Below are 15,145 nucleotides of genomic sequence, written 5' to 3' on the forward strand. Positions count from 1 at the left end.
AGGAGCAAGTCAGCACAGAGATGGTGGGAGCCCCTCATAATAAGCAGTCCCAGAAGGAAGTCAGCATAGCACAGGGATGGTGGGAGCCCCTCATAATGAGCATAGCACAGGGATGGTGGGAGCCCCTTATAATAAGCAGCCCCAGGAGGAAGTCAGCATAGCACATGGATGGTGGGAGCCCCTCATAATAAACATAGCACAGGGATGGTGGGAGCCCCTCATAATAAGCAGCCCCAGGAGGAAGTCAGCATAGCACAGGGATGGTGGGAGCCCCTCATAATGATCATAGCACAGGGATGGTGGGAGCCCCTCATAATATGCACAGCAGAGGTACAGTCCCAGGAGGAAGTCAGCACAGCACAGGGATGGTGGGAGCCCCTCATAATAAAAAGCCCCAGGAGGAAGTCAGCATAGCACAGGGATGGTGGGAGCCCCTCATAATAATCAGCTCCAGGAGGAAGTCAGCATAGCACAGGGATGGTGGGAGCCCCTCATAATAAGCAGCCCCAGGAAGAAGTCAACATAGCACAGGGATGGTGGGAGCCCCTCATAATGAGCATAGCACAGGGATGGTGGGAGCCCCTCATAATAAGCAGCCCCAGGAGGAAGTCAGCACAGCACAGGGATGGTGGGAGCCCCTAATAATAAGAAGCCCCAGGAGGAAGTCAGCATAGCACAGGGATGGTGGGAGCCCCTCATAATGAGCATAGCACAGGGATGGTGGGAGCCCCTCATAATAAGCAGCCCCAGGAGGAAGTCAGCATAGCACAGGGATGGTGGGAGCCCCTCATAATGAGCATTGCACAGGGATGGTGGGAGCCCCTCATAATAAGCAGCCCCAGGAGGAAGTCAGCACAGCATAGGGATGGTGGGAGCACCTCATAATAAGCAGCCCCAGGAGGAAGTCAGCATAGCACAGGGATGGTGGAAGCCCCTCATAATAATCAGCTCCAGGAGGAAGTCAGCATAGCACAGGGATGGTGGGAGCCCCTCATAATAAGCAGCCCCAGGAGGAAGTCAAGTATGTGCAAGTATTTTATACGTGTATTACACAACTATATACTGCACACCAAATAGTACACCTATACCAGTCCTTAAGGACCTTTGTGGGTCTAGTAGCTAGTGATTAGCAGACTGTACCTCATTCCCTATACTGATAAAGGACTGCTGCAGAATAAGGCAGCAGTCAGCAGTAGTGCACCTCAACCCTATATATTGTGGACCTATACCAGTCCATAAGGATTAGCAGACTATACCTCACTCAACCCTTTATACTGTAGTACGCTATACCTTACCAGTCCTTAGAAGGACCTTTGTGGAACTAGTAGGTTGTGATTAGCAGACTGTACCTCACTCAACCCTATATACTGCAGTACGCTATACCTTACCAGTCCTTATAAGGACCTTTGTGGAACTAGTAGGTTGTGATTAGCAGACTGTACCTCAGTCCCTATACTGATAAAGGACTACTGCAGCAGAAGGGCAGCAGTCAAGTATAATATTCTTTCTATATTTGGAAGAAAGAATATTATACGTGTACAATCCTATTACCATACCAGTCCTGAAAAGGACCTTTGTGGATCTAATAGTAACAGCTAATGATTAAACTGACTGTCCCTCACTGCTACACACAGCTTCCTGTCTGTCCCTATTTACACTGACAAAACACAGGCTGCTGCAACAATAACTTGAATAGCACTGCGCTCAAAACTACATCCTGTACTACTACACCATACCAATCCTGAAAAGGACTTTTGTGGACCTAATAGTAATAGCTAATGATTAAACTGACGGTCCCTCTCTGCTACACACAGCGTCCTGTCTGTCCCTATCTGCACTGAGAAAAGACAATCTGATGCAACAATGACTTGAATAGCAGTGCCTCAAACCTATATCCTGAACTACACCTATAGCATACCAGTCCTTAAAAGGACTTTTGTGGTCCTAATAGCTAGCGATTTGGGTCACTGCAGTCTCTCCCTGCTCCACACAGCAACCTCTCCCTATAGTGACAGTAGAAAGAATGTAAAATGGCCGCCGGATCGGGTCTATTTATATGTTAGGGGGAATGTCCAAGTGTCCATGTGCTGTAATGTCTCAATTGGCTGTCCTGTACCCCATGATGGATGTGTCATCATAGGTCAAAGTTCTTTTACACAGTAAACACGGAAGTCCCCTGGGCGAACAGCGGCAATAGTCCGCCGATTGGGTGAATCGCGAACAGCCGAAATTTGCCGTGAACCGACCGCTGAGCGAACGGTTCGGCCATCCTTACATATTATAAACATATTGACTGAATGTCACACAATAGCCAATATTCATCTGTCCTCCACTGAGGTGGACTCAGGCTTTGACATCTCTGAGATTTTCCACAATGCCAAGTTCCACTATTGGACACTGGATTTACCAGATGATATCCCGGTCATACTCTACCAAAGGTTGAAAGGCTATGTTCCCCGTCACTGCTTATTCTAACAGGTCAGTAGGTACCCATCAGACATCTGTCTTACAGGTATGAAGAGCTGGGACATGGCCCTCAGATCACACATTTTACCAGGTTCTATCACATGGAGGTCACTGCATTAGTCAAAGCCAGGTTTTGAAGAAAAGTACAGGAAATCAGCCAAGGCATAACACCTGAAGGATTATCTGTTGGTATAATTCCCCACTTCCCTTTTTTCTTAGGGATACTTTTGAACATCTCGCATGTTTACTGTGTCCCCAATGAATTTTGTGGAACAAAATAGGATTTTACGGTGAGTGCAAAATTCTTCCTTCCAATAGTTCATTGGGGGGACACTAATCCTGCCCATTATTTTAGTTGATTTGTCTGCCTGAGTTAAGTGAATGACTGTAGCCAATAGAGACAGCTAAGCCTTTTGGGTTGTCCAGGGTTCATATTCCTTGATCCTAAGCATATGAAGTATGTATCAATAGCTCTGCTGAGCCTTTTGGTTTGCCTTGTGCCCAACCTCCTAGAGCTCCGCTGTGCCTTTTGATTTGCCTAGTATCCAACCTAATAGAGATGAAGCAAATACCCGGAGATCTGCTGAGCCTTTTGGTTTGCTTAGTGTCCAACCTCCTAGAGATGAAGCAAATACCCGGAGATCTGCTGAGCCTTTTGGTTTGCTTAGTGCCCAACCTCAGAGAGATCCACTGTGGCTTTTGGTTTGTCTAGTGTCCAACCTCCTAGAGCAGAAGCACATACCCAGAGATCTGCTGAGCCTTTTGGTTTGCTTAGTGTCCAACCTCCTAGAGATGAAGCAAATACCCGGAGATCTGCTGAGCCTTTTGGTTTGCTTAGTGTCCAACCTCCTAGAGAAGAAGCAAATATCCGGAGATCTGCTGAGCCTTTTGGTTTGCTTAGTGCCCAACCTCAGAGAGATCCACTGTGGCTTTTGGTTTGTCTAGTGTCCAACCTCCTAGAGCAGAAGCACATACCCAGAGATCTGCTGAGCCTTTTGGTTTGCTTAGTGTCCAACCTCCTAGAGATGAAGCAAATACCCGGAGATCTGCTGAGCCCTTTGGTTTGCTTAGTGTCCAACCTCCTAGAGATGAAGCAAATACCCGGAGATCTGCTGAGCCTTTTGGTTTGCTTAGTGTCCAACCTCCTAGAGATGAAGCAAATACCCGGAGATCTGCTGAGCCTTTTGGTTTGCTTAGTGTCCAACCTCCTAGAGATGAAGCAAATACCCGGAGATCTGCTGAGCCTTTTGGTTTGCTTAGTGTCCAACCTCCTAGAGATGAAGAAAATACCCGGAGATCTGCTGAGCCTTTTGGTTTGCTTAGTGTGCAACCTCCTAGAGATGAAGCAAATACCCGGAGATCTGCTGAGCCTTTTGGTTTGCTTAGTGTCCAACCTCCTAGAGATGAAGCAAATACCCGGAGATCTGCTGAGCCTTTTGGTTTGCTTAGTATCCAACCTCCTAGAGCTCCACTGTGGCTTTTGGTTTGCCTAGTGTACAACCTCCTAGAGATCTGCTGAGCCTTTTGGTTTGCTTAGTGCCCAACCTCAGAGAGATCCACTGTGGCTTTTGGTTTGTCTAGTGTCCAACCTCCTAGAGCAGAAGCACATACCCAGAGATCTGCTGATCCTTTTGGTTTGCCTAGTGTCCAACCTCTCATGGATCTGCTGGTCCTTTTGGTTTGCCTATTGTCCAACCTCCTAGAGCTAAAGCATATACCCAGAGATCTGCTCTTTCCTCTTTCATTGAAATCATCATCAGATCTCAGGGCACTCAACATTAAGGGGGCACACAAGAGATCACCAGCTGTCCTCCTGTTTAATGCAATGTAAAAAATGTTGCAAAATGTTCCTTGTACAATGACTTCACCTGATATTTTTTGATGTTTTCAGCTAATGAAACTATGATGAACTCAACTCAACAAATTGAAGCCCACGGAACATTTTTATATGAATTTATAAACAGTTGGTTGGTGACAAAGCTTGTGCCCTCCATCTATACCGTGGTTCTCCTCGTGGCTCTTCCTCTTAATATAATGGCGATCATCGTGTTCTTGGTGAAGATGAGGGTGAAGAAGCCGGCAGTGGTGTACCTGCTGAACCTAGCCGCTGCTGATGTTCTCTTTGTCAGTATTCTTCCTTTCCACATCGTGTACAGATTCTCAGGAAATAACTGGCTATTGGGGGAAGGGATGTGCAGATTAGTCACGGCCATGTTTTTCAGTAGCATGCGTGTATCCATCCTGCTGATGACGAGTATCAGTGTGGACCGGTTCCTGGCTCTGGTCTACCCATTCCGGTCCCTTCCCTGGCGCACAGTGAGAAGATCCTGGCTGGTGTGTTGCTACATCTGGGTGATATCGATGGTCAGCACCGTGCCGATTCTCATGAGGCAACAAACCCGACCATTTCCCGACCTGAAGATCACAACTTGTTCTGATGTTCAGGATGCCGAATCGGTTGAAAGGTTTCAGGTTTACTATTATTTCCCCGTTTATATCATACTTTTATATTTGCTACCTTTAATTATTACAACCTTCTGTTACATTGGAATAGTCCGCCGTCTCAGCATGAAGGGCGCCCAGAAGAGATCCCGAGCCGTCCTCCTGTCTGTGGTTGTGTTGTGTGTGTTTGTCCTCTGCTTTGGCCCAGCCAATGTTATTTGGTTCATGCATTTCCTGCAGGTCTATAACCAAGCCAGTAACTTCCTGTACATCGTCTACGTCATCAGTGTCAGTGTGAGCAGTGTCAGTTGTTGTCTGGATCCTCTGATCTATTACTATGCGTCCTCGGAGTGGCAGAGACACGTCTACAGCCTGCTGGGATGTAAGAGAGGACAGACTCCACCAGTAGGCCATCAGTGGGTCCTGCTCCACAAAGACCAGATGTAGAGAACGTCCAACAAAGCTTCTGAAACTTCCCGGTTTATATAACTGGAGGAGGCCGAACATTTCCAGAAAGTGATCGACCTTTATAAAGAAAAATAATTCATGTCTATATGAGAGTATTAAGTGTTTACAGTATATGCTGGTGTTGGGTTCCTTATATAACCGGCTCACTTGCTAGAAAGTTATTGTTAGAATGTCCTTGGAATGTCTCAGAAGGTTGTTGGAACGCGTTGTTAGAAAGTCCTTGTCACAGATCTGCTTTCCTGCTTATCTGTCACCTGTATTCCCAAAGATCAGAAGTCATGCTGGTACATGAAGTTCCAGTGCTCCTTCCTGTCCTCGGCTTCCTGAAAAAGATTTCTATTGATTCCTTATTCACCCATGTTCTACATTCTGAGAGACTCCTTGTAACCCCAATATTCTTAGACTTCCTGTAGCCAGATCCCCCTTGTTCCTAGTGTCTGTTGTCAAGGTCTCCCAGTGTGATCTCTATACCCCCAGTGTTCCCAGTGTCTTCCAGTGTGATTTCTGCACCCCCAATGTTCCCAGTGTGATTTATGTACCTCCAGTGTTCCCAGTGTCTTCTATGGCTATCTCTGTACCCCCAGTGTCTCCCAGTGTGATGTCTGTACCCTAGTGTCTCCCAGTCTGATCTCTGCCCCCCCAGTGTTCCCAGTGTCTTCTAGGCGGATTTCTGTACCCTCAGTGTTCCTAGTGTCTTCTAGGGCTGTATCTGTACCCCCATTGTTTCCAGTGTGATCTATCTCCCCCCAGTGTTCCCAGTGTCTTCTAGGGTGATCTCTGTACCCCCAGTGTCTCCCAGTGTGATCTCTGTACTCCCAGTGTGATTGTTATACTGCCAGTCTTCCCAGTGCCTTCCAGTGTGATCTCTGCTCTCCCAGTGTACCCAGTGTGATCTCTGTTCCCAGTGTCTCCCAGTGTGGTATTTTTACCCCAGTGTTCCCAGTGTCCCCCAGTATGATCTCTGTACCCCAAGTGTTCCCAGTGTCTCACAGTGTAATCTCTGAACTCCCAGTGTTCCCAGTGTCTCCCAGTGTGATCTCTGTACCCCAAGTGTTCCCAGTGTCTCTCAGTGTGACATATGTACACCGAGCGTCCCTAGTGTCTCCCAGTGTGATCTCTGTACCCCAGTGTTTCCAGTGTCTTCCAGTGTGATCTCTGTACCCCAGTGTTTCCAGTGTCTTCAAATGTGATCTCTGTACTCCCAGGGTCTCCTAGTGTGATCTTTGTACCCCAGTGTCTCCCAGTGTGATCCCTGTCCTAGATGCCTTGTGTACCCACATTCCCTGAGACCCCTGTGTACTTTAGTAATCTTCATACATTATACCTCTGTGTTTCTATATGATCAGAATCCCACTGCTGCTTAGATATTCCTGTACTCTTGTCTCCCTGTAAGACAAGCGCCCCAGTGCTGCACTATACTCCTGCCATTCCTGTGAGACTCGTATTCTGTGCTTTCCCAGATCCTCGTCTCTATGGCTCCCTGTGCTAGGCCAGCGGTAGCCTGCATGGGTGACCTCTCTGACCATACTGCTATCCAGCTTGCAGGCTGCATGGAGGGTCGAGGATCCCAACCATACCTACCAGTCCTTAGAATGTGCCATCAGAATGTCCTTGGAATGTGTTGTTGATCAGTCTGTAGAGAGAAGGTTTGTATCCTAATATTGTACAGCCCGGGTCATGGTCAAACCACCATAATACCAGAAATGAATGTCTCTTGTCATTGTTTTATGTGTTACTTGTGTAAAATCCTTAGTATATGTCTTAAAATTTAAAATGTATTTTGGAAATTTAGGAAAATTTAGGAAATTCATACATTGTGTTAATGTGTGTGCTGATCTCTCTCATTTCTTCTATTCACTTGTATTTTGTGACTCTTCTCTTCTAAATAAACTTCAAAATCCAATCACCGGGATCAGAGGTTGCTCTTTACCTTTTCAGATAACAGAAACATGAACTTTAGTCACCCTCCTCCATGCCCCCCCCCCCCCATTTCCTCTCTTCAATTTGGATCCTGGGTTGTCCTGCCGTGATCCTCTGCACCGCTGTCAGATCCCGGGTCCTGTGCCTCCATCTTTGGTCCTGGCATCATCAAGTTTCTGATGCGTCTTCCAGGTTTAGGCAGCCCGGCCCCACTGATGAGATGGCACTGGGCCCACCCAACTGCAGCCACATGAATGGAACCTGAAGCATCCTGAGATAGGCAACATGTGAGTTCCAGGAGTTCCCAGAGCACAGAAGAAGTCATTCTTGCCAAGGAAAAAACGATGACTGGGTGTGGGGCTAACTTAAAATGTGTGTAGAAGAGAAAGAATACCTAGTGCATTGGATGGGTGAAAGTCTTTTTTAAGTTCTGGGGACACCTTAGATACCTTCTGGAAATGTTTATGGAACCCCCCTAATTAATACATAGAGATATGAAGAGGAGGTGACGTCTGTTGTAAAGTCCCGATGAGCCGTGGCTTGTTTATGACAGTAGGCTGTGCAGGGCCGTCTTTAGTATTGATTGGACCCCGGGCAAAACTTTTCTTGGGCCCCCCCCCCCCCATGCCGTTTCACTCTCCACCTGCTCTGAGACATACAATAATTAGCAACTAGACTCAAAATCAGTTTACTGAATCAGATCAGGCAGCTATTGCGATTGGTTGCCAGAGGTTACAGTGTATCATTACCGCTCACTGACTGGTTGCTAGAGGTTACAGAACACATTACAGCTCACTGGTTAGTTGCTAGAGTTTGCACCATATGATTTTTGCTTGTTGATTGGTTTCTAAAGATTATTGTGGATATGACCTCAGGGGGGCATGATATACATATCAATGCCGCCGACCGCCACTATTTACATATGAATGCCCATCATGTAAACACAGGGTCTGCAGGTGAGTCATCTGTAAAAAACAATAGGGCAGACCTGGGCAGCATTAGTAGCAGCACTCCACACTGAGATATCGGGACACAGCACAGGACTAAAAAGGGGCGAGGGAATTTAAACCAGGATAGTTGGCAAGTATGAGGCAGCTGCTTTGGGCCCCACAACAATGACAGGGCCCAGGGCAGCTGCTCCTTTTGCCCTGCCTTAAAAATGGCCCTGAGGCTGTGGATGTTTCTTCTGTCATACATGCTCCGTGTACTATATCGGCACAGTTCTGTGCCGGGCAGAAGTAGCTTCATACACGCGCATTAGAGAGTCATCCCGACACAGCTAATCAGTTAGCTGGCTGAAGACTCCAAACCTGGAAGAAGACCCGGAGAAGATGAACCCGTGGACCATGAAGGGGAACATTGCCATCACAGAGCTGGAAGGGATCACTCTGATGGATAGGTCGGCCATAATGGACACATTTGAATACTTTCCCATTATGGTAAGAAGCTCCTGGGGGGCCACAATTCTGGCATCTGGGGATAATGAAATAGGTTACATACTTACATAGTAGGTGAGGTTGAAAAAAAGACACAAGTCCATCAAGTCCAACCTATGTGTGTGATTATATGTCAGTATTACATTGTATATCCCTATATTTTGTGTGGTTATATGTCAGTATTACATTGTATATCATGTATGTTGTGTGATTATATGTCAGTGTTACTGTCATGGTACTACTTACCGCAAACCCACAGGCGAGCAGGTGACACGGGATCCCCCAGGGCGTGGAATCTAAGAGTCAGCCGGTGTTCTGCCAGGGACCCTCTCATGAAGGTTTGGACTTAGCTGCGTGCTGACCCCAGGTCACGACCGCTGGGTTCACCCTGCTCGCTAGGGAAGTACCAGAAGACACTGTAGACAAGGATGGAAGGATGAAGCAAGGAAAGCCAGGTAGTTCAGGTCAGGGCGGGCTGCAGACAACGTAATCAGAACAAACCGGGTCGGTACACAGAAGATCAGTTCACGAGAAGTCAGGTAAAACAGGTTACACAGGGGAGCTTCAGAAACAAACGTTGCTCAAGCAATGGTAGCTAGTTAGGAAGGGATTTAAATAGAGAAGCACATGAGGGCTGGACAGGAAATAGCAGGAAGGAAACATATATTAGGCAACAGGTGAAGGGCGTCGACACCCATAGCTGGAGAGTGCATAGAGCTGAACACCAGACAGTGGACAACAGATGCCAGCCGACCCATTGCAGTAAAGGTGAGACACAGATCAGCTCCGCAGCCGATCTGTGACAGTACCCCCCCTCTTACGAGGCCTCCCTACACATCTGGGGGCTGGCTTGGAGGGAAATTTCTGATGGAATCTGGTCACCAGACGTGGGGCACAGACATAAGTGGCAGGGACCCAAGACCTCTCCTCCGGACCATAGCCCTTCCAATCAATGAGATAGAATAACTTCCCCCGGGAGTACTTGGAGTCCAATATTACTTTAATCTCATACTGATCTGAGGTATCAGCCACAGGAGCGGGGTGAGAAGAAGGGCTAGAGAAGCGATTGAGGACCAGTGGCCTGAGCAGGGAGACATGGAAGGTGTTGGGTATCCTGAGATGAGAGAGTAGACGGAGCTTGAAAGCCACTGGATTGATCTGGCGGAGAATAGGAAATGGACCAATGAAGCGAGGGGCAAATTTCATTGAGGGTACCCGGAGTCGGATGTGCTTGGTAGAGAGCCAAACTCTATCGCCAGGGAGGAACTTAGGAGCCGGACGACGATGACGATCTGCCTCCGTTTTATGCCTGGAATCAGCTAGATGTAGATTCCCAGAGACTTCTTTCCAGATTGAGTTGAAGGACCTTTGGGTCTCAGCTGCTGCTGGTACCACAGGAGAAATGTGAACAGGAAAGGGAACAGACGGATGCTGCCCATAAATTGGCGTGATGGTTTAAGGCAAACTCTGCCCAGGGCAAAAGGTCCACCCAGTCATCTTGGAGGGCTGAAATGAAAGCACGGAGAAAACGTTCTACATTTTGATTGACACGTTCCGTATTCCCATTGGACTGGGGATGAAAGGCAGATGAAAAATCTAATTTAATCCCAAAGGAGCTGGCTAAGGCTCTCCAAAACTGGGCAGTAAATTGAACTCCTATGTCAGAGACGATATGGGAAGGCATCCCATGAAGACAAAAGATCTCCTTAATGAAAGTTGTGGCAAGACTGGGAGCAGAAGGTAGGCCTGGGAGAGGGATCAAGTGACACATTTTGGAGAACCAATCCACCACTACCCAGATGACTGTAGAACCTGTTGAGGGAGGCAGTTCTGATATAAAGTCCATGGCAATACAACGCCAAGGTACAATGGGCACTGGTAAGGGCAAAAGCAACCCAGCAGGGGCGGACGTGGAAGATTTGGAAAGTACACAAACCGAACAAGCTTGAATGTATTCCTTGACATCCTTATGAAGAGATGGCCACCAATAATGACGCTGAAGAAGGTCACAAGTACGAGGTATGCCAGGATGTCCAGAGAACTTGGAGTCATGTGCCCAAGCAAGGAGTTTGGGATGAAGTGCAGGGGCTACAAAAGTTTTACCAGGAGGAGGCTGCGTAGACTGGAGCTGAGTGGTGGCTAGAATACGATGCGGAGGAATGATGGGACCAGGATCTAGGTGATTTTCAGAATCATTGACATCAAATGACCTGGACAAGGCATTGGCTCGAAGGTTCTTGGCACCTGGATGGAAAGTAATGTTAAAATTGAAGCGGGCGAAAAAGAGGGCCCAGCAAGCTTGATGTGGGTTCAAGCGTTTCGCGGATTGTAAATACTGCAGATTTTTATGATCAGTATAGATGGTAATACAATGGGGAGAACCCTCTAGAAGATGTCGCCATTCTTGAAGAGATAATTTAATGGCGAGTAGCTCACGGTCCCCAATGGTATAGTTTTTCTCAGCATCAGAAAACTTCTTGGAAAAGAATCCGCAAGGTTAAGACTTGCCCTGCTGAGCTTGGAGTAGGACGGCTTCGACTCCTACAGAAGAGGCATCAACCTCCAAAGAAAAGGGTTTAGTAATGTCCGGGCGTAGAAGAATAGGGGCGGAGAGGAAGGCTGCCTTGAGTTTGCAGAAAGCTTCAATGGCTTCAGGGGACCAGAGCCGAGCATTTGCACCTTTGCGGGTTAGAGATGTAATAGGAGCCACCAAGGTGGAGTAGTTACGAATGAATTGGCGGTAGTAATTGGTGAAGCCCAAAAAGCGTTGGATGGCTTTAAGACCAGAGGGCTGAGGCCACTCGGAGATGGCCCGAAGTTTGGCTGGGTCCATGAGGAGACCTTGTGATGTTGCGGTCGTTCAGGTGCTTATCTAATAGTTTCTTGAAACTATTAGCCAGGTATCCCCGGCTATGTAAACAAAGAGCATGGATAGCACTGACGTCACTGACCTAATATACCAACATGGCCATATTTGGTCAATGAAATCACCTAGGAGACTCCGCCCCTTTGTTTACATTTAGAGGCAGGATCTGGGACATGTCATTCCATGTGGGTGATCCATGAAAAAAGATCATATTGATGTGGGAGGGATTTTTTTTTTCAACGGGTTGATGTCATGGTTATGCAGTGATCTTCCTCTGGTTGCTTACCTCCCCTCATGTCTTCTGACTAAGGCCGCGTACACACGGGCGGACTGTCTGTCCAACTTAGTCCGCTGAAACACATTTCAGCGGACAGTCCGCTCGTGTGTGGGCTTCAGCTGACTTTTTCAGCGGACAGTCTGGCGGACTAAGTCTTTCGGAATGTTGGAAAGACTGTCCGCTGGACTCGCATTTGGGCGGACAATCCGCGGACAATCCGCCCGTGTGTGTGCCAGTCCGCCCAACTTTTGAAATGAGCGGACTTTTCCCGCCCGGAGAAAAGTCCGCTCATTTCGAGCGGGTATCCCGCGATGGAGACGTCGCTGGCCCCGCCGCCTGGTATGGACTTAAAGGGGAACCCCAACGCCGAAAAAAATCGGCGTGGGGGTCCCCCCTAAATCCACAACAGACCCTTGTCCGAGCATGCTACCCGGCCGGCCAAGAAAGGGGGGCGAGCGAGCGCCCCCCCTCCTGAGCCGTACCAGGCCGCGTGCCCTCAACATGGGGGGGTGCCTTGGGGAAGGGGGGGCCGCGCGGCCCCCCCACCCCAAAGCACCTTGTCCCCATGTTGATGAGGACAAGGGCCTCTTCCCGACAACCCTGGCCGTTGGTTGTCGGGTCTGCGGGCGGGGTGCTTATCGGAATCCGGGAGCCCCCAGACAATCCCCACCCTATGTGAATGAGTATGGGGTACAATGTACCCCTACCCATTCACCTGTAAAATAAAAGTACAAAAAAAAACACAACACACGAGATAAAATACTTTATTGCACAGCTCCGGGGGTCTTCCGTCTTCGGGGGTCTTCTCGCCGAACTCCTCCACTATCTTCTTGTAGCTCTTTTGCTAGCGGAGGAGTCCGGCTTTCTTCCTCGCCGCGGGCCTCTTCTCCCGACTTCGGGGGTCTTGTCCCCCTCTTCGGTTCTTCTGCCGGGCCACCGCGCCTTCCAGGGGCGGATCCAGGGGGGGGGCAACGGGTCAATTGCCCCCTCCGAGAATAGGAGTGGTAGGTGTCACCGCGGGTGAGAGTCGAGAGCCGGCGGGCGGCTCCATGGCAGAGAGCACGGGCGGCTCCGTCGGGGAGAGACAGCGGGTGGCTCCGCGGACGGCCCGGCTCAGTGTCAGTGTGTGAGCAGCTGCTGGCCTATCAGGGAGCCGGTGGGCGGGCAGAGAGATGACATCATCTCTCACTGCCCGGCGCCCGTCCTGCATCCCTGAAGTTCCGTGTAGTGTGCAGGCAGCCACGGCAGCAGAGAGATTACTCTTTACTGGTAATCTGCTGCCTGGGACAATTATATAGCAATTATAACAAGAGACAATTATGGCAGGCAAGTGACAATCTCTGCATCATGTGGCATGGGACGTGGCAATCTGCAATGTGCGGCATGGGACGTGGCAAGTGACAATCTGCAACGTGTGGCATGGGACATGGCAAGTGGCAATCTGCATTGTGCGGCATGGGACGTGACGAGTAACAATCTGCATCTGGTGACAGGTGACAATCTGCAACGTGTGGCATGAGACGTGGCAAGTGACACTCTGCATCGTGTGACATGGCAAGTGACAACCTGCATCTGGTGACAGGTGACGTGGCAAGTGACAATCTGCAACGTGTGGCATGGGACGTGGCAAATGGCAATATGCAACGTGTGGCATGGGACGGGGCAAGTGACAATCTGCATCTGGTGGCAGGTGACGTGGCAAGTGACAATCTGCATCGTGTGGCATGGGACGTGGCAAGTGACAATCTGCAACGTGTGGCATGGGAAGTGACAATCTGCAACATGTGGCATGGGATGTGGTAAGTGACAATCTGCATCTGGTGAAAGGCGACGTGGCAAGTGACAATCTGCAACGTGTGGCAGGTGACGCGCTCGGGGCTCCCACTGATGCTGCATTATGGTGAGTTGAACCATTTAATTTTTTATAACAATGTAATAATAGTAATGTGCTTCAATCATCCTGACACCATAACAACCATGGCGTCGTGATGATTGAAGTGCTAACACTAGCCATTTCCCTGATAAATTTACCCCAAAAAAAAAACATATTTTCTGCAAGCGCCCCTCCCGAGACTAGGCTCTGGATCCGCCCCTGGCGCCTTCTTATAGCTCTTTTACAGGCGGTGGCCCGGTCTTCTGTCGCCGCCGCCGCCCGTTCTTCTTCTTCTTCTTCTTTTTCTTCTTCTCCTTCTTCTTCTCCAGGAGATGTTGACTTGACGATCTCTCCGGCCACAATGCCAGGGCCGCGCTGCATGGCCACTTATATAGGGACAATGGGGCGGTGTCACATGGCTTTATGTCACATGGGTTGGTCACATGGGTTGATGTCACATGGGGACTATGACATCGTAAGAGGGCGGGGTCACCATGTGACCAACCCATGTGACATAAAGCCATGTGACACCGCCCCATTGTCCCTATATAAGTGGCAGCGGAGCGCGGCCCTGGCATTGTGGCCGGAGAGAGCGTCGTGTCAACATCTCCTGGAGAAGAAGAAGAAGAACGGGCGGCGGCGGCGACAGAAGACCGGGCCACCGCCTGTAAAAGAGTTATAAGAAGGCGCGGTGGCCCGGCAGAAGAACCGAAGAGGGGGACAAGACCCCCGAAGTCGGGAGAAGAGGCCGGCGGCGAGGAAGAAAGCCGGACTCCTCCGCTAGCAAAAGAGCTACAAGAAGATAGTGGAGGAGTCCGGCGAGAAGACCCCCGAAGACGGAAGACCCCCGGAGCTGTGCAATAAAATATTTTATCTCGTGTGTTGTGTTTTTTTTGGTACTTTTATTTTACAGGTGAATGGGTAGGGGTACATTGTACCCCATACTCATTCACATAGGGTGGGGGGCCGGTATCCGGGGGCCCGCAGACCCCGACAACCAACGGCCAGGGTTGTCGGGAAGAGGCCCTTGTCCTCATCAACATGGGGACAAGGTGCTTTGGGGTGGGGGGGCCGCGCGGCCCCCTCTTCCCCAAGGCACCCCCCCATGTTGAGGGCACGCGGCCTGGTACGGCTCAGGAGAGGGGGCGCTCGCTCGCCCCCTTTCCTGGCTGGCCGGGTAGCGTGCTCGGACGAGGGTCTGTTGTGGACTTAGGGGGGACCCCCACGCCGATTTTTTTTTCGGCGTTGGGGTTCCCCTTTAAGTCCATACCAGGCGGGGGGGTCAGCGACGTCTCCTTCGCGGGCCCCGCCTACCTGGAGACGCGCTCGAAATGAGAGGACTTTCCTCCGCGTGTGTGGGCGAGTCCGTTCATTTGAAAAGTTGGGCGGATAGTATG

At 49.5% G+C, this 15,145-nt stretch overlaps 1 protein-coding gene across 1 annotated transcript in view; it reads left to right on the forward strand.

Moving 5' to 3' along the window:
* The window catches only part of LOC143975715 (proteinase-activated receptor 1-like), a 134,128-nt gene extending 126,849 nt beyond the window's left edge, over nucleotides 1-7,279 (forward strand). The window contains exon 5 of the mRNA XM_077478213.1: nucleotides 4,358-7,279. Within this exon, the coding sequence (XP_077334339.1) occupies nucleotides 4,358-5,355 (998 nt within the window). The 3' untranslated portion in view covers nucleotides 5,356-7,279. The remainder of the gene's footprint in view (nucleotides 1-4,357) is intronic.
* The last annotated feature ends 7,866 nt before the right edge of the window (nucleotides 7,280-15,145 follow it).

The sequence above is a fragment of the Lithobates pipiens genome, unplaced genomic scaffold (genome assembly GCF_037356315.1).
Source record: "Lithobates pipiens isolate NorthernLeopardFrog02 unplaced genomic scaffold, aLitPip1_a1.2 Scaffold_13, whole genome shotgun sequence".
Lineage (NCBI taxonomy): Eukaryota > Metazoa > Chordata > Amphibia > Anura > Ranidae > Lithobates > Lithobates pipiens.